Source organism: Rutilus rutilus, assembly GCF_951802725.1.
Source record: "Rutilus rutilus genome assembly, chromosome: 25".
Taxonomy (NCBI): Eukaryota; Metazoa; Chordata; class Actinopteri; order Cypriniformes; family Leuciscidae; genus Rutilus; species Rutilus rutilus.
In genome coordinates, this window is record NC_140229.1 from 17,333,558 (window position 1) to 17,352,804 (window position 19,247).

Sequence of the window (19,247 nt, forward strand, 5' to 3'; positions counted from 1 at the left end):
CTCAGAGTGAATATGGACAAACCAGGTGAATTATTTTCAGGAACAAATGCTGTGTAAACAGTCTTATGAAACCTGGGCGGATTGTCATTAACATCTGATACTTTCAGATTTAAACTTTTTTGACTGGAAAGCGCAGGAGACCCTGAATCTGTAGCTGTGATTGTGATATTATATTCTGCCACACGTTCACGATCTAAAGCAGCATCAGTAACTAAAGTGTAATAATTCCGCAGTGAAGACTGAAGTTTGAATGGTGTGTTTCTATTAATTGTACAGTCAACGTGTCCATTGTCTCCTGCATCTAGATCTTTGACACTGAAAATAGCGATAGTGGTTCCAACAGTTGCGTCTTCAGTAACCGGGCTTGAAAATGACATAACACTGATAGCTGGTGCATTATCATTAACATCAATTACATCAACTATGACTTTAGCCGAGTTTCCTAAACCGCCTTGGTCTTTTGCTTCGATATCAATTTCGTATTTTTTTGCTTTTTCGTAGTCAATAAGCCCAGTTAGTGTTATAACACCTGTTTTTTCATCGATTTTAAAAATGTCATTTATGTTCCCTTTAAAATTAGCAAAACTGTATAAAATCAAACTATTTGCACCACTGTCTGCATCACTGGCATTAACAATTGTAATATAGGTTCCTTTAGGTGAATTTTCTTTTACTGTTGCTCTGTAAAGTGACTGGTTGAACACTGGCGCGTTGTCATTTGCATCTAGTACAGTGATTTCTATTTTCATATTACCAGATCTTTGAGGATTTCCTCCGTCGACCGCTGTGAGAATGAGAGACAGTCGTGGATGCTGCTCTCTGTCTAGAGGTTTCTGAAGCACCATTTCAGCATATTTGACTCCATCGGGGCGCGAGTGTTCTTTAAGAATAAATTTATCATTAGGTGACATAGTATAATGTTGTAGTGCGTTTAGACCTACATCAGGATCATCTGCGCCTCCCAGTAAAAAAAGAGCTCCAGGTGCAGCCGATTCACTTATTTCAAGATTAAGTTCATCCTTAGCAAATGTTGGAGAGTGATCGTTTACATCCAATATTTCTACCGTAACATGATGTAGCTCCATTGGATTATCAAGTATTATTTCAAATGTGAAGCTGCACGGAGTGGTTTCAGCGCAAAGCTGCTCTCGGTCAATTCGCTCCTTCACAACCAAAATCCCTTTGTCTGTTTTCAGCTCTACGTATTCAGTGCTGTCGCCAGACACGATACGAGCCCGACCCGAGCGCAGTCTTTGAACATCCAGACCAAGATCATGAGCTATATTCCCGATAAGAGATCCTTTCTTCATTTCCTCTGGAACTGAGTAACGAATCTGTGCGTTTGTGTTTAAGATCAAGCAAACGGCCATGATGAATAAAACCCTCCATAGGAAAACACCATCCAATGGCTGTCCTCGCGATTGGAAACAATGAATCCTTCTACAAACCGTAATCACAAACATTTTAATATATTAAGTATTCAGATTACAATTTGAAGATGGTGTTCTATATTCGAAATATCCACGGATTAATCCAGTTAGGTCGCTGTTAGTCAGTGACTGTGTCCCTTCATCGACTCACTTTAGTCTCCTTCACATTCTCCTAACCAGCATCAGCACAGCTCCACCAATCACAGGATATCACCTACATGCTTTTCTACAAATCAACAGCGGCACTTAGAGTTGAGAGCGAGAAACGACACCAATGAAAGCACTGAAATATCTCAGAACTAGAATTGCATTCCGTCCTTTGATCTCATCAAAAATAGAACAGGATAAAATATCCCAAAAGAACTAAATCAAACAACCTTTAAACTCTCTCATAATAAATGTTAATATTGTTTTACGTTTAGTAGTAAAAAAGATAAATAATTACTATTCTTATTAACATGTGAGATAACCTCCTTTACAGATATAATCTTATGAATGGCGCATTTTATTTTTTTAAAGATAATGCTGCATAATCAGCTTCCGTTCGTTAACACTGGCTAATGCACTAGAACTAACAGTGAACAATAAAACATTTGATAATCTAGGTCAGATTTGTTTAACAAATAAATGATTGTTTATTGCAAATTAATTTTTGGTCAAAACACGTTAACAAACATTGATTCATACAACCTGAGAATATGTTACAATGTTAGAAATATATTATATGCAAAAATGTATAATTAACTATATAAATAAATGTTGTAAAAATGCTATTTATTTTTAGTTCATGGTTGCTAATGCATTAAGGTTAAGGAATTATACCTTATGGTAAAGTGTTACAGATAATGTAACAGGCTTTTTTATTACTAGCCACAATTTGCTGCATGTTATTACACTATTATCTTTTAAAGAACAGCCTATCTTACCATTTCTTGGGATTCTGGATCTTCTAAGAAGTTCTTTTCTTTCATTGCGCGCTGCATCGTCTCAGTGAAACTCGGGTCCACCACTAAAACACTCTGTCCACCGAGTGTAGAAAACTTACAGTCACTCTTCCTGGAGTCAGTCGTCATGCACACTTCATAATTATACCCGTGCGGCAGAGTTCCAGTGACTCCTGTGTCTGCGTAATGCGGTGGATAGTACGGAATAACAGGCAGATTGGATTGGAAGAGGAAGCGAGATTGTCTCCATCTGTAGATCTTTACTGATATTATCACAACCACACAAGTGATAAATAGGAAAGAAACAGCGGCCAGAGCGAGAACTAAATAAAAAGTCAGGTTGTCGTTATATTGTTTTTCATGCGTAAAGTCTGTGAACTCTGACAGCACTTCAGGAAAGCTGTCAGCCACAGCCACGTTAATGGAGACCACAGCTGAGCGAGAGGGCTGTCCGTTATCCTCCACAACAACAGTGAGTTTCTGTTTGACAGCATCTTTATCAGTCACTTGTCGCACAGTTCTTATTTCTCCATTCTGTAAACCCACTTCAAACAGCGCTCTGTCTGTAGCTTTCTGTAGTTTATAGGAGAGCCAGGCATTCTGTCCAGAGTCCACATCAACAGCCACCACTTTAGTGACGAGATATCCAACATCTGCAGCACGAGGCACAATCTCAGCCACCACTGAACCGCCAGTCTGTACTGGATACAGAACCTGAGGAGCGTTGTCATTCTGATCTTGGATTATAATGTCCAAAGTCACATTAGTGCTGAGGGGTGGAGAGCCTCCATCTTGTGCTTTCACACAGACACTAACCCTTTTCATTTGCTCATAGTCAAAACCGCGCAGCGCGTGTACCACTCCACTGTCAGCATTTACTGATATAAAAGAGGAAACAGGGGATCCACCCACTGTAGTTTCATCTAGAAGATACGAAATACGAGCGTTCTGGTTCCAGTCATCATCTTGAGCACTCAGAGTGAATATAGATAAACCAGGTGAATTATTTTCAGTAACATATGCAGTGTAAACAGTCTTATGAAACCTGGGCGGATTGTCATTAACATCTGATACTTTCAGATTTAAAGTTTTCTGACTGGAAAGCGCAGGAGACCCTGAATCTGTAGCTGTGATTGTGATATTATATTCTGCCACACGTTCACGATCTAAAGCAGCATCAGTCACTAAAGTGTAATAATTCCGCAGCGAGGATTGTAATTTAAATGGAATATTTTGATTAATTGTACAGTCAACGTGTCCATTGTCTCCTGCATCTAGATCTTTGACACTGAAAATTGCGATAGTGGTTCCAACAGTTGCGTCTTCAGTAACTGGGCTTGAAAATGACATAACACTGATAACTGGTGCATTATCATTAACATCAATTAAATCAACTATGACTTTGGCTGCGTTTCCTAAACCACCCTGATCTTTAGCTTCTATGCTAATTTCGTATTTCTTTGCTTTTTCATAGTCAAGTATTCCAGTTAGAGTGATAATACCTGTTTTTTCATCTATTTCAAAAACGTTATTTATGTTCCCTTTCAAATTAGCAAAACTGTATGAAATCAAACTATACATTCCACTATCTGCATCACTGGCATTAACAGCTGTAATATAAGTTCCTTTGGGGGAATTTTCTTCAATTGTTGCTCTGTAAACTGACTGGTTAAAGACAGGTGCGTTATCATTTGCATCTAGTACATTCACCTCTATTTTTATTTTCCCAGATCTTTGAGGGTTTCCTCCGTCGACCGCTGTGAGAATGAGAGACAGTCGTGGATGCTGCTCTCTGTCTAGAGGTTTCTGAAGCACCATTTCAGCATATTTGACTCCATCGGGCCGCGTATGTTGTTTCAGAATAAAATAATCATTAGGTGACATCATATAATTTTGGAGGGCATTTACACCTACATCAGGATCCTCTGCGCCTCCCAGTAAGAAACGAGCCCCATGTGTGGCCGATTCGCTTATTTCAAGGTTAATTTCCTCTTTAGGAAATGTTGGAGAGTGATCGTTTACATCCAATATTTCTACCGTAACATGATGCAGCTCCATTGGATTATCAAGTATTATTTCAAATGTGAAGCTGCACGGAGTGGTTTCAGCGCAAAGCTGCTCTCGGTCAATTCGCTCCTTCACAACCAAAATCCCTTTGTCTGTTTTCAGCTCTACGTATTCAGTGCTGTCGCCAGACACGATACGAGCCCGACCCGAGCGCAGTCTTTGAACATCCAGACCAAGATCATGAGCTATATTCCCGATAAGAGATCCTTTCTTCATTTCCTCCGGAACTGAGTAACGAATCTGTGCGTTTATGTTTGAGATCAAGCAAACGGCCATGATGAATAAAACCCTCCATAGGAAAACACCATCCAATAGCTGTCCTCGCGATTGGAAATAATGAATCCTTTTACAAACTGTTATCACAAACATTTTTATATTTTAAGTATTCAGATTACAATCTGAAAATGGTGTTCTACATTCGAAATATCCACGGATTAATCCAGTTAGGTCGCTGTTAGTCAGTGACTGTGTCCCTTCATCGACTCACTTTAGTCTCCTTCACATTCTCCTAACCAGCATCAGCACAGCTCCACCAATCACAGGAGATCACCTACATGCTTTTCTACAAATCAACAGCGGCCCTTAGAGTTGAGAGCGAGAAACGACACTAATGAAAGCACTGAAATATCTCAGAACTAGAATTGAATTCCGTCCTCTGATCTAAACAAAAATAGAACAGGATAAAATATCCCAAAAGAACTATATAATCAAACAACCTTCCAACTCTCTCATAATAAATTTTAATATTGTTTTACGTTTAGTAGTAAAGAGATTTATAATCAATATTCTTAGTAACGTGATATAACCTCCTTTACAGATAGAACCTTACACTGTAAAAAATGTTACTGCTATTTACTTAAAAAAATTATGGTAACAATATTACACATAATATTTTTGAGTAGTTAAAGCTTGATTTCATTCATGGAATCTACCTGAATAAATCATGTAAAATGCCCTAATTTATTTAGTCTATGACACACAATTTTTTAGTGAAAATGTGCTTTTTTATTTGAAGTATTTTTTATTCTCAAAATTGTGTGAAGTTAAGTGAATGGATATGACCTGTTTATATTTAACTTTGAGATATATTGTTTTATAAAAAGACCGCATACTGCTAGAACAGCACAGAATCAAACTTGTTACTGCACTATCATTAGCAGAGTTATTGCTACATGTATATAACAATATGTTTTATAATATTAAATAAATGCAGTTATTCACAACCTAACCATAAGCCCTACTCTTCTGCACAATGGTAACGATCAAAACTTTAACATAATAGAAACTCTTTCAAATGTCAAACATACCTGAACATTAAACATTAACAGATGTTTCCCTTTACTCAAAAACACATGAAATAACACTTAATTTCAAGATTTACTCTCCATTTCCAGCCATGTGCAAAGCATGCTGGGAACAAACAATGGCGTCTCTAAATAAAACCGCATAAATGAGCTAATTCTCTTAAAATAAATAGGTAGCCCCTTTTCCTTAATTTTATGAGGTTTATCAGTTCCTCAATTCAAGCCTTAAAATTGTGTATGTTTCCTTAAAAAAAATAGGAAAATGTATCTCTTGGTGTTATTAGTGAAATTTTCTCAATATTTTCAATAAAACCCTAACCACAATTTTCTTAATAAAATATACATAATATTTTTAATGATCACCTCAATTTTTTTAATGAAAATTACAAGACTCATGATTCATTTTTTACAGTGTATGAATGGCGCATTTATTTTTTAAAGATAATGCTGTACAATCAGCTTAAGTTCGTTAACACTGGCTAATGCACTAGTTATGAACTAGCAGTGAACAAAACAACATTTGTTAATCTAGGTCAGATTTGATTAACAAATATATTATTGTTTATTGCAAATTAATTTTCGGTCAAAACACGTTAACAAACATTGATTCATAAAACCTGAGAATATGTTACAATGTTAGAAATGTAAAGTATATATAAAAATGAGTAATTAACAATACAAATAAATGTTGTAAAAATGCGATTTATTTTTAGTTCATTGTTGCTAATGCATTAATTAATGTTAACGAATTAAACCTTATGGTAAAGTGTTACAGATAATGTAACAGGCTTTTTTATTACTAGCCACAATTTACTGCATGTTATTACATTATTTCAGTCTTTTAAAGAACAGCCGATCTTACCATTTCTTGCAATTCTGGATCTTCTAAGAAGTTCTTTTCTTTCATTGCGCGCTGCATCGTCTCTGTGAAACTCGGGTCCACCACTAAAACACTCTGTCCACCGAGTGTAGAAAACTTACAGTCACTCTTCCTCGAGTCAGTCGTCATGCACACTTCATAATTATACCCGTGCGGCAGAGTTCCAGTGACTCCTGTGTCTGCGTAATGCGGTGGATAGTACGGAATAACAGGCAGATTGGACTGATAGAGGAAGCGAGATTGTCTCCATCTGTAGATCTTTACTGATATTATCACAACCACACAAGTGATAAATAGGAAAGAAACAGCGGCCAGTGCGAGAACTAAATAAAAAGTCAGGTTGTCGTTATATTGTTTTTCATGCGTAAAGTCTGTGAACTCTGACAACACTTCAGGAAAGCTGTCAGCCACAGCCACGTTAATGGAGACCACAGCTGAGCGAGAGGGCTGTCCGTTATCCTCCACAACAACAGTGAGTTTCTGTTTGACAGCATCTTTATCAGTCACTTGTCGCACAGTTCTTATTTCTCCATTCTGTAAACCCACTTCAAACAGCGCTCTGTCTGTAGCTTTCTGTAGTTTATAGGAGAGCCAGGCATTCTGTCCAGAGTCCACATCAACAGCCACCACTTTAGTGACGAGATATCCAACATCTGCAGCACGAGGCACAATCTCAGCCACCACTGAACCGCCAGTCTGTACTGGATACAGAACCTGAGGAGCGTTGTCATTCTGATCTTGGATTATAATGTCCAAAGTCACATTAGTGCTGAGAGATGGAGAGCCTCCATCTTGTGCTTTCACGCAGACACGAACACTTTTCATTTGCTCATAGTCAAAACCGCGCAGCGCGTGTACCACTCCACTGTCAGCATTTACTGATATAAAAGAGGAAACAGGGGATCCACCCACTGTAGTTTCATCTAGAAGATACGAAATACGAGCGTTCTGGTTCCAGTCATCATCCTGAGCACTCAGAGTAAATATGGACAAACCAGGTGAATTATTTTCAGTAACATATGCAGTGTAAACAGTCTTTTGAAACCTGGGCGGATTATCATTAACATCTGATACTTTCAGATTTAAAGTTTTCTGACTGGAAAGCGCAGGAGACCCTGAATCTGTAGCTGTGATTGTGATATTATATTCTGCTACACGTTCACGATCTAAAGCAGCATCAGTCACTAAAGTGTAATAATTCCGCAGCGAGGATTGTAATTTAAATGGAATATTTTGATTAATTGTACAGTCAACGTGTCCATTGTCTCCTGCATCTAGATCTTTGACACTGAAAATAGCGATAGTGGTTCCAACAGTTGCGTCTTCTGTCACTGGACTTGAAAATGACATAATACTGATAATTGGTGCATTGTCATTTACATCAATTAAATCAACTATGACTTTAGCCGAGTTTCCTAAACCACCCTGATCTTTGGCCTCGATGCCAATTTCGTGTTTTTTTGCTCTTTCATAGTCAAACATTCCAGTTAGAGTGATAACACCTGTTTTTCTATCAATTTTAAAAATGTCATTTCTGTTGCTTTTGAAATTAGCGAAAATGTAGGAAATTAAACTGTTTGCTTCACTATCTGCATCACTGGCATTTACAGTTGTAATATAAGTACCCTTAGGCGCATTTTCCGCTATTGTTGCTCTGTAAACTGACTGGTTAAAGACAGGTGCGTTGTCATTTATATCTAGTACAGTGACTTCTATTTTCATATTACCAGATCTTTGAGGGTTTCCTCCGTCGACCGCTGTGAGAATGAGAGACAGTCGTGGATGCTGCTCTCTGTCTAGAGGTTTCTGAAGCACCATTTCAGCATATTTGATTCCATCGGGGCTCGAATGTTCTTTCAGAATAAAATAATCATTAGGTGACATAGTATAATGTTGTAGTGCGTTTAGACCTACATCAGGATCATCTGCGCTTCCCAGTAAAAAAAGAGCCCCAGGCGCGGCTGATTCACTTATTTCAAGACTAATTTCATCGTTAGGAAATGTTGGTGAATGATCGTTTACATCCAATATTTCTACCGTAACATGATGCAGCTCCATTGGATTATCAAGTATTATTTCAAATGTGAAGCTGCACGGAGTGGTTTCAGCGCAAAGCTGCTCTCGGTCAATTCGCTCCTTCACAACCAAAATCCCTTTGTCTGTTTTCAGCTCTACGTATTCAGTGCTGTCGCCAGACACGATACGAGCCCGACCCGAGCGCAGTCTTTGAGCATCCAGACCAAGATCATGAGCTATATTCCCGATAAGAGATCCTTTCTTCATTTCCTCTGGAACTGAGTAACGAATCTGTGCGTTTGTGTTTAAGATCAAGCAAACGGCCATGATGAATAAAACCCTCCATAGGAAGATATTTTGCAGTAGCTGTCCTCGCGATTGGGAACAATGGATTCCTTTAGTACTTGCTGAAATCACAAACATTTTTCTAAATTAAGTTTTGGTTGCAGGCTTTAGCGTGGATGATGTTCAGCAACCGAAACATTCACGAATAATCCAGCTCGGCTGCTTTTAGTAAGTGACTGTGTCCCTTCGACTCTCTTTAGTCTCCTCCACAATCTCCTAACCAGCATCAGCACAGCTCCACCAATCACAGGATATCACCTACATGCTTTTCTACAAATCAACAGCGGCCCTTAGAGTTGAGAACGAGAACCACACTAATGAAAGCACTGAAATATCTCAGAACTAGAATTGCATTCCGTCCTTTGATCTCAACAAAAATAGAACAGGATAAAATATCCCAAAAGAACTATACAGTATAATCAAACAACCTTTCAACTCTCTTATAATAAATTTTAATATTGTTTTACGTTTAGTAGTAAAGAGAGTAACATGTGAGAAAACCTAATATACAGATAGAACATTAAGAATGGCGCATTTTATTTTTTAAAGCTAATACTGTACAATCAGCTTCCGTTCGTTAACACTGGCTAATGCACTAGTTATGAACTAACAATGAACAATACAACATTTGATAATCTAGGTCAAATTTGTTTAACAAATATATTACTGTTTATTGCAAATACATTTTCGGTCAAAACACGTTAACAAACATTGATTCAATACAACATAAAAATATATTAAAATGTTAGAAATGTATAGTATATCCAAAAAATAATAACTATATAAATAAATGTTGTAAAAATGCTATTTATTTTTAGTTCATGGTTGCTAATGCATTAATTAATGTTAAAGAACTGAACCTTATTGTAAAGTGTTACAGATAATGTAACAGGCTTTTTATTTGTATTCTTTTTATTACTGGCCAAGACTTAGTAATAATATTAATAATGTATTACATTTATATAACGATCTTACCATTTCTTGCAATTCTGGATCTTCTAAGAAGTTCTTTTCTTTCATTGCGCGCTGCATCGTCTCAGTGAAACTCGGGTCCACCACTAACACACTCTGTCCACCGAGTGTAGAAAACTTACAGTCACTCTTCCTGGAGTCAGTCGTCATGCACACTTCATAATTATACCCGTGCGGCAGAGTTCCAGTGACTCCTGTGTCTGCGTAATGCGGTGGATAGTACGGAATAACAGGCAGATTGGACTGATAGAGGAAGCGAGATTGTCTCCATCTGTAGATCTTTACTGATATTATCACAACCACACAAGTGATAAATAGGAAAGAAACAGCGGCCAGTGCGAGAACTAAATAAAAAGTCAGGTTATCGTTATATTGTTTTCCATGCGTAAAGTCTGTGTACTCTGACAGCACTTCAGGAAAGCTGTCAGCCACAGCCACGTTAATGGAGACCACAGCTGAGCGAGAGGGCTGTCCGTTATCCTCCACAACAACAGTGAGTTTCTGTTTGACAGCATCTTTATCAGTCACTTGTCGCACAGTTCTTATTTCTCCATTCTGTAAACCCACTTCAAACAGCGCTCTGTCTGTAGCTTTCTGTAGTTTATAGGAGAGCCAGGCATTCTGTCCAGAGTCCACATCAACAGCCACCACTTTAGTGACGAGATATCCAACATCTGCAGCACGAGGCACAATCTCAGCCACCACTGAACCGCCAGTCTGTACTGGATACAGAACCTGAGGAGCGTTGTCATTCTGATCTTGGATTATAATGTCCAAAGTCACATTAGTGCTGAGGGGTGGAGAGCCTCCATCTTGTGCTTTCACACAGACACGAACACTTTTCATTTGCTCATAGTCAAAACCACGCAGCGCGTGCACCACTCCACTGTCAGCATTTACTGATATAAAAGAGGAAACAGGGGATCCACCCACTGTAGTTTCATCTAGAAGATACGAAATACGAGCGTTCTGGTTCCAGTCATCATCTTGAGCACTCAGAGTGAATATGGATAAACCAGGTGAATTATTTTCAGGAACAAATGCAGTGTAAACAGTCTTATGAAACCTGGGTGGATTGTCATTAACATCTGATACTTTTAGATTTAAAGTTTTCTGACTGGAAAGCGCAGGAGACCCTGAATCTGTAGCTGTGATTGTGATATTATATTCTGCCACACGTTCACGATCTAAAGCAGCATCAGTAACTAAAGTGTAATAATTCCGCAGTGAAGCCTGAAGTTTGAATGGTGTGTTTCTATCAATTGTACAGTCAACGTGTCCATTGTCTCCTGCATCTAGATCTTTGACACTGACAATAGCGATAGTGGTTCCAACAGTTGCGTCTTCAGTAACTGGGGTGAAAAATGACATAACACTAATAACTGGTGCATTATCATTTACATCAATTAAATCTACTATGACTTTAGCCGAGTTTCCTAAACCACCCTGATCTTTGGCCTCGATGCCAATTTCATATTTCTTTGCCTTTTCATAATCAAGTACCCCTATTAGTGTTATAACACCGGTTTTCTCATCGATTTTAAAAATGTCTTTTATGTTACCTTTTAAATTAGCAAAACTGTATGAAATCAAACTATTTGCACCACTGTCTGCATCACTCGCATTGACAATTGTAATATAGGTTCCTTTAGGTGAATTTTCTTTTACTGTTGCTCTGTAAACTGTCTGGTTAAATACTGGCGCGTTGTCATTTGCATCTAGTACAGTGATTTCTATTTTCATATTACCAGATCTTTGAGGGTTTCCTCCGTCGACCGCTGTGAGAATGAGAGACAGTCGTGGATGCTGCTCTCTGTCTAGAGGTTTCTGAAGCACCATTTCAGCATATTTGACTCCATCTGGCCGCGAGTGTTCTTTAAGATTAAAATAACTATTAGGTGACATAGTATAATGTTGTAGTGCGTTTAGACCTACATCAGGATCATCTGCGCTTCCAAGTAAAAAACGAGATCCAGGCGCGGCCGATTCACTTATTTCGAGATTAATTTCATCTTTAGCAAATATTGGAGAGTGATCGTTTACATCTAATATTTCTACCGTAACATGATGTAGCTCCACTGGATTATCAAGTATTATTTCAAATGTGAAGCTGCACGGAGTGGTTTCAGCGCAAAGCTGCTCTCGGTCAATTCTCTCCTTCACAACCAAAATCCCTTTGTCTGTTTTCAGCTCTACGTATTCAGTGCTGTCGCCAGACACGATACGAGCCCGACCCGAGCGCAGTCTTTGAGCATCCAGACCAAGATCATGAGCTATATTCCCGATAAGAGATCCTTTCTTCATTTCCTCTGGAACTGAGTAACGAATCTGTGCGTTTATGTTTGAGATCAAGCAAACGGCCATGATGAATGAAACCCTCCATAGAAAAACACCATCCAATGGCTGTCCTCGCGATTGGAAACAATGAATCCGTCTACAAACTGTAATCACAAACATGTTTATATATTTAGTATTTAGATTACAATCCGAAGATGGTGTTCTACATTCGAAATATCCACGGATTAATCCAGTTAGGTCGCTGTTAGTCAGTGACTGTGTCCCTTCATCGACTCTCTTTCGTCTCCTCCACAATCTCCTAACCAGCATCAGCACAGCTCCACCAATCACAGGAGATCACCTACATGCTTTTCTACAAATCAACAGCGGCACTTAGAGTTGAGAGCGAGAAACGACACCAATGAAAGCACTGAAATATCTCAGAACTAGAATTGCATTCCGTCCTTTGATCTCATCAAAAATAGAACAGGATAAAATATCCCAAAAGAACTATGTAATCAAACAGCCTTTAGATTCTCTCATAATACATTTTAATATTGTTTTACGTTTAGTAGTAAAGAGATAAATATCATTATTCTTAGTAACGTGAGATAACCTCCTTTATAGATAGAACCTTATGAATGGCGCATTTTATTTTTTTAAAGATAATGCTGTATAATCAGCTTCCGTTCGTTAACACTGGCTAATGCACTAGAACTAACAGTGAACAATACAACATTTGTTAATCTAGGTCAGATTTGATTAACAAATAAATGATTGTTTATTGCAAATAAAATTTAGGTCAAAACATGTTAACAAACATTGATTCGTAAAACCTGAGAATATGTTACAATGTTAGAAATGTAAAGTATATATAAAAATGAATAATTAACTATTTAAATAAATGTTGTAAAAATGCTATTTATTTTTAGTTCATGGTTGCTAATACATTAATTAATGTTAACGAATTAAACCTTATGGTAAAGTGTTACAGATAATGTAACAGGCTTTTTTATTACTAGCCACAATTTACTGCATGTTATTACATTATTTCAGTTTTTTACAGAACAGCCGATCTTACCATTTCTTGCGATTCTGGATCTTCTAAGAAGTTGTTTTCTTTCATTGCGCGCTGCATCGTCTCAGTGAAACTCGGGTCCACCACTAAAACACTCTTTCCACCGAGTGTAGAAAACTTACAGTCACTCTTCCTCGAGTCAGTCGTCATGCACACTTCATAATTATACCCGTGCGGCAGAGTTCCAGTGACTCCTGTGTCTGCGTAATGCGGTGAATAGTACGGAATAACAGGCAGATTGGACTGAAAGAGGAAGCGAGATTGTCTCCATCTGTAGATCTTTACTGATATTATCACAACCACACAAGTGATAAATAGGAAAGAAACAGCGGCCAGTGCGAGAACTAAATAAAAAGTCAGGTTGTCGTTATATTGTTTTTCATGCGTAAAGTCAGTGAACTCTGACAGCACTTCAGGAAAGCTGTCAGCCACAGCCACGTTAATGGAGACCACAGCTGAGCGAGAGGGCTGTCCGTTATCCTCCACAACAACAGTGAGTTTCTGTTTGACAGCATCTTTATCAGTCACTTGTCGCACAGTTCTTATTTCTCCATTCTGTAAACCCACTTCAAACAGCGCTCTGTCTGTAGCTTTCTGTAGTTTATAGGAGAGCCAGGCATTCTGTCCAGAGTCCACATCAACAGCCACCACTTTAGTGACGAGATATCCAACATCTGCAGCACGAGGCACAATCTCAGCCACCACTGAACCGCCAGTCTGTACTGGATACAGAACCTGAGGAGCGTTGTCATTCTGATCTTGGATTATAATGTCCAAAGTCACATTAGTGCTGAGGGGTGGAGAGCCTCCATCTTGTGCTTTCACACAGACACTAACACTTTTCATTTGCTCATAGTCAAAACCGCGCAGAGCGTGCACCACTCCACTGTCAGCATTTACTGATATAAAAGAGGAAACAGGGGATCCACCCACTGTAGTTTCATCTAGAAGATACGAAATACGAGCGTTCTGGTTCCAGTCATCATCTTGAGCACTCAGAGTGAATATGGACAAACCAGGTGAATTATTTTCAGGAACAAATGCAGTGTAAACACTCTTTTGAAACCTGGGCGGATTGTCATTAACATCTGATACTTTCAGATTTAAAGCTTTCTGACTGGAAAGCGCAGGAGACCCTGAATCTGTAGCTGTGATTGTGATATTATATTCTGCCACACGTTCACGATCTAAAGCCGCGTCAGTGAGTAAAGTGAAATAATTCCGCAATGAAGAATGTAATTTGAACGGAGTATCAACAGTACAGTCAACGTGTCCATTGTCTCCTGCATCCAAATCTTTGACACTGAAGATCGCGATAGTTGTACCAAGAGGCGCTTCCTCAGACACTGGGTTTGAAAATGACATAACACTAATAAACGGCGCATTATCATTAACATCAATTAAATCAACTATGACTTTGGCAGAGTCTCCCAAACCACCTTGGTCCTTTGCTTCGATATCAAATTCGTATTTCTTTGCTTTTTCGTAATCAAGCACTCCATTTAGAGTTATAACACCTGTGCTTTCATTCATCTTAAAAATCTCAGCAATGACTTTCAAATTCCCAAAGCTATAAGAAAACAATCCATTTGCGCCGCTGTCTGCATCACTAGCATTGACAATGGTTATAAATGTCCCCTTAAGTGAATTTTCTGCTATTGTTGCTCTATATACAGATTGGTTGAACACTGGCGCGTTGTCATTTGCATCTAGTACATTCACCTCTATTTTCATATTACCAGATCTTTGAGGATTTCCTCCGTCGACTGCTGTGAGAATGAGAGACAGTCGTGGATGCAGCTCTCTGTCTAGATTTTTCTGAAGCACCATTTCAGCATATTTGACCCCACTTGGCCGTGAATGTTGTTTTAAAATAAAATTCTCATTCTGTGATATGACATAATTTTGTATACCATTTACACCTACATCAGGATCATCTGCGCTTCCCAGTAGGAAACGAGCCCCAGGCGCGGCCGATTCACTTATTTCAAGATAAATTTCATCTTTAGGAAATGTTGGTGAATGATCGTTTACATCCAATATTTCTACCGTAACATGATGCAGCTCCATTGGATTATCAAGTATTATTTCAAATGTGAAGCTGCACGGAGTGGTTTCAGCGCAAAGCTGCTCTCGGTCAATTCTCTCCTTCACAACCAAAATCCCTTTGTCTGTTTTCAGCTCTACGTATTCAGTGCTGTCGCCAGACACGATACGAGCCCGACCCGAGCGCAGTCTTTGAGCATCCAGACCAAGATCATGAGCTATATTCCCGATAAGAGATCCTTTCTTCATTTCCTCTGGAATTGAGTAACGAATCTGTGCGTTTATGTTTGAGATCAAGCAAACGGCCATGATGAATAAGACCCTCCATAAGAAAACACGGTCCAATAGCTGTCTTCGCGACTGGTAAAAATGAATTCTGCTACACAATGTAATTACAAAAATGTTATACATTATGTATTCAATTTACAAAATGTATTTAATGATTATCAATTGGAATATCCACAAAGTAATCCAGCTCGGCAGCTTTTAGTCAGTGACTGTGTCCCTTCATCGACTCTCTTTCGTCTCCTCCACAATCTCCTAACCAGCATCAGCACAGCTCCACCAATCACAGGAGATCACCTACAAGCTTTTCTACAAATCAACAGCGGCCCTTAGAGTTGAGAACGAGAAATGACACTAATAAAAGCTATAAAATGTCCCAGAACATTGATCTCAACAAAGATAAAATATATTTATATATATTATATGAGTATTTTATATCATATAAAAGCTTCCTTTCGTTAACCAATAATGACCAATACAGCATTTATTATTCACGGTTCATATTAATTAACCAATATACTATTGTTTATTGTTAATTCATTTTCATTAGGCCTAATAATATAATTAATTGTCAGATCATTCGTTTACGGAGTACTATTCTTTTATACAACGTTCAATGTATTATATTCAGAAATTAACAATAACCAAGATAAATGTTGTAAAAATTATTTTTTTTTAGTTCATGGTAGCTAATGCATTAATGTAACGAAACTGAACCTTGCTGTAAAGTGTTACAGATTCAACACGGTAGACTATATAACAAACTTCCTAATACTAGCCAACATTTACTGTTTGCAATATCAAAATTATATAGATTTTATTTCAGTCTTTTTAATTGCATTTGATCTTACCGTTTTAAGACTGTCAGGATCTTCTACGAAGTTTGTTTCCTTTATTGCGCGCTGCATTGTCTCAGTGAAACTCGGGTCCACCACTAAAACACTCTGTCCACCGAGTGTAGAAAACTTACAGTCACTCTTCCTCGAGTCAGTCGTCATGCACACTTCATAATTATACCCGTGCGGCAGAGTTCCAGTGACTCCTGTGTCTGCGTAATGCGGTGGATAGTACGGAATAACAGGCAGATTGGACTGAAAGAGGAAGCGAGATTGTCTCCATCTGTAGATCTTTACTGATATTATCACAACCACACAAGTGATAAATAGGAAAGAAACAGCAGCCAGCGCGAGAACTAAATAAAAAGTCAGGTTGTCGTTATATTGTTTTTCATGCGTAAAGTCTGTGAACTCTGACAGCACTTCAGGAAAGCTGTCAGCCACAGCCACGTTAATGGAGACCACAGCTGAGCGAGAGGGCTGTCCGTTATCCTCCACAACAACAGTGAGTTTCTGTTTGACAGCATCTTTATCAGTCACTTGTCGCACAGTTCTTATTTCTCCATTCTGTAAACCCACTTCAAACAGCGCTCTGTCTGTAGCTTTCTGTAGTTTATAGGAGAGCCAGGCATTCTGTCCAGAGTCCACATCAACAGCCACCACTTTAGTGACGAGATATCCAACATCTGCAGCACGAGGCACAATCTCAGCCACCACTGAACCGCCAGTCTGTACTGGATACAGAACCTGAGGAGCGTTGTCATTCTGATCTTGAATATTAATATTTATTGTCACTTCAGAGCTCAAGGGCGGGGATCCTCCGTCTCGAGCTGTCACGTTAAATGAAAACGATTTTAACTGTTCAAAATCAAACGATTTCACTGCATGAATAGTTCCAGTAAGTGAATCTACAGACACGAGAGAACTTAGCGGTGCACCACGCATGTCTTCATCCTTCAGGAAGTAGGACAATTGCGCGTTGGGACCCCAGTCAGCATCTTTTGCTGTAACAGTCACTATAGTCAGACCAGGAGAATTATTTTCACTAACAAATGTTTTATATTCGTCAGAATCGAATATAGGCTGGTTGTCATTGACATCGGATATTTTTACCGTCAGTGTTTTGTTTGCGTGTCGCGCTGGACTTCCTTGGTCTGATACCAAGATCGATATGTTATATTCAGCAAAACTTTCTCGATCAAGCATATCATCAGTAATTAAACTGTAATAGTCTGTGAGAGATGACTCAATTTTAAACGGTATGTTTTGATTTAGTGAGCAATGAACAAGGCCGTTTTTACCCGAATCTGCGTCCTCTATGTTAATGACGGCTACGGTTGTTCCCACTGGGGAATTTTCAGGAAGGGTGTTTGAGAAGGACATAAGCTGTATGGTGGGAGAGTTGTCATTTTCATCAATTACATCTATGACAATTTTGCAAGTATCCGAGAAGCCTCCTTTATCTCTTGCATGAATGTTTAACTGATAACTATTTTGCGATTCATAATCTAAATTACTCAGAAGTGTAATCTCACCTGTATCTGTGTTTATCTCAAAAAGCTCCCTCGCTTCTTTGCTGGCAACAGCGAAGGAATAGGAAACATGACCATTTACACCTTCGTCAGCATCAGCAGCACTAACAGAACCAATAACAGTACCAGCAGGTGACTCTTCCCTTACTTCAGTTTTAAATACTGACTGTTTACACACCGGGACATTATCATTAACATCCAGAACAGTAATATGAATTCTTGCAGTGCCTGATTTTTGAGGTGATCCACCATCAGCTGCTACAAGAACCAATTTAATCTCATCGCGCTCCTCTCGATCTAGTTCTCGCTGTAAAACCATCTCAATGTATTTGTTGCCATCGGTCTGACTATGCACCTCCAGTTTAAAACTATCAGCTGGATGTAGTTTATAGCTCTGTATACTATTCAGACCGACATCTGTATCTATAGCGCTATCCAAAGGGAAGCGAGCTCCTACAACGGCATTTTCAGCTATTTTCAGGTTAACATTTTCTTTCGGAAATAACGGAGCATTATCGTTTATATCTTGCACCTCAACAGTGACTCGGTGCAGCTGGATAGGGTTTTCAACGATAAGATCAAAACTGAAGCTGCAAGGCGTCGTTTGCTTACAGAGCTCTTCGCGATCTATCCTTTCTTTAACTACTAGAGTTCCTTTGTCTCTGCTCAGATCGACATACTGTCGTCCGCCCTTTGTTACAACGCGAGCTTTTCCAGATATTAGTCTACTTATCTCTATCCCCAGATCCTTAGCGATGTTGCCTACGAATGATCCCTCTGGCATTTCCTCCGGGATGGAATATCTCATATTGCAATTTACAACGTCCATTCCGTAGAAGCAGAGAATGAAAACAACAACCTGCCATTTTGAATGCGTGGAAACCATCCAAGGAATGTCCGAATTGCTTAATAAACTGAAGAAAGCCATCTACACTGTGTGGTCAAACGAAGTGGTACCAAGTATGAAAAACAAATCAAAAACCTAAATCCAAAATGACACATTCACCGAAACCGCTGCATATGTCCAACCTGCAAACGCGTCAGTAAGGGACTGGCAATACAGACTACACAGAGAGAGACGTGCTCTTCTCACATGTTAATCAACAGCGGCACTCAGAGCTTTAAAGTCGCAAATACAAGTGAAGTAGCCTCACTGAATCTGTATAAGCCAAACGTAAAACATAAACATTACTATATTAATAATAATAATAATAATAATAATAATATGTATCTGC

General features: G+C 38.8%; 3 protein-coding genes across 3 annotated transcripts in view; all 3 read right to left on the reverse strand.

Moving 5' to 3' along the window:
• The window catches only part of LOC311284816 (uncharacterized protein), a 199,560-nt gene that overhangs the window by 102,648 nt on the left and 77,665 nt on the right, over nucleotides 1-19,247 (reverse strand). The gene's annotated exons all lie outside the window — the stretch shown is intronic.
• Nucleotides 2,348-4,905, reverse strand: LOC311285522 (protocadherin gamma-A3-like; the record flags this gene model as incomplete). The annotated part of the gene is made up of 1 exon (XM_084401196.1): nucleotides 2,348-4,905. The coding sequence occupies exon 1, from the start codon at nucleotides 4,808-4,810 to the stop codon at nucleotides 2,348-2,350; it is 2,463 nt and encodes an 820-aa protein (XP_084257322.1). The 5' UTR covers nucleotides 4,811-4,905.
• Nucleotides 4,917-18,821, reverse strand: LOC311284745 (uncharacterized protein; the record flags this gene model as incomplete). Its single annotated transcript, XM_084399960.1, has 6 exons — nucleotides 16,496-18,821; nucleotides 13,317-15,632; nucleotides 9,962-12,592; nucleotides 8,663-8,932; nucleotides 6,608-7,591; nucleotides 4,917-4,949 (listed from the first exon to the last, which is right to left on the reverse strand). Exons 1-6 carry the CDS (start codon nucleotides 18,818-18,820, stop codon nucleotides 4,917-4,919), a joined length of 8,559 nt encoding a protein of 2,852 aa, XP_084256086.1. The 5' UTR covers nucleotide 18,821.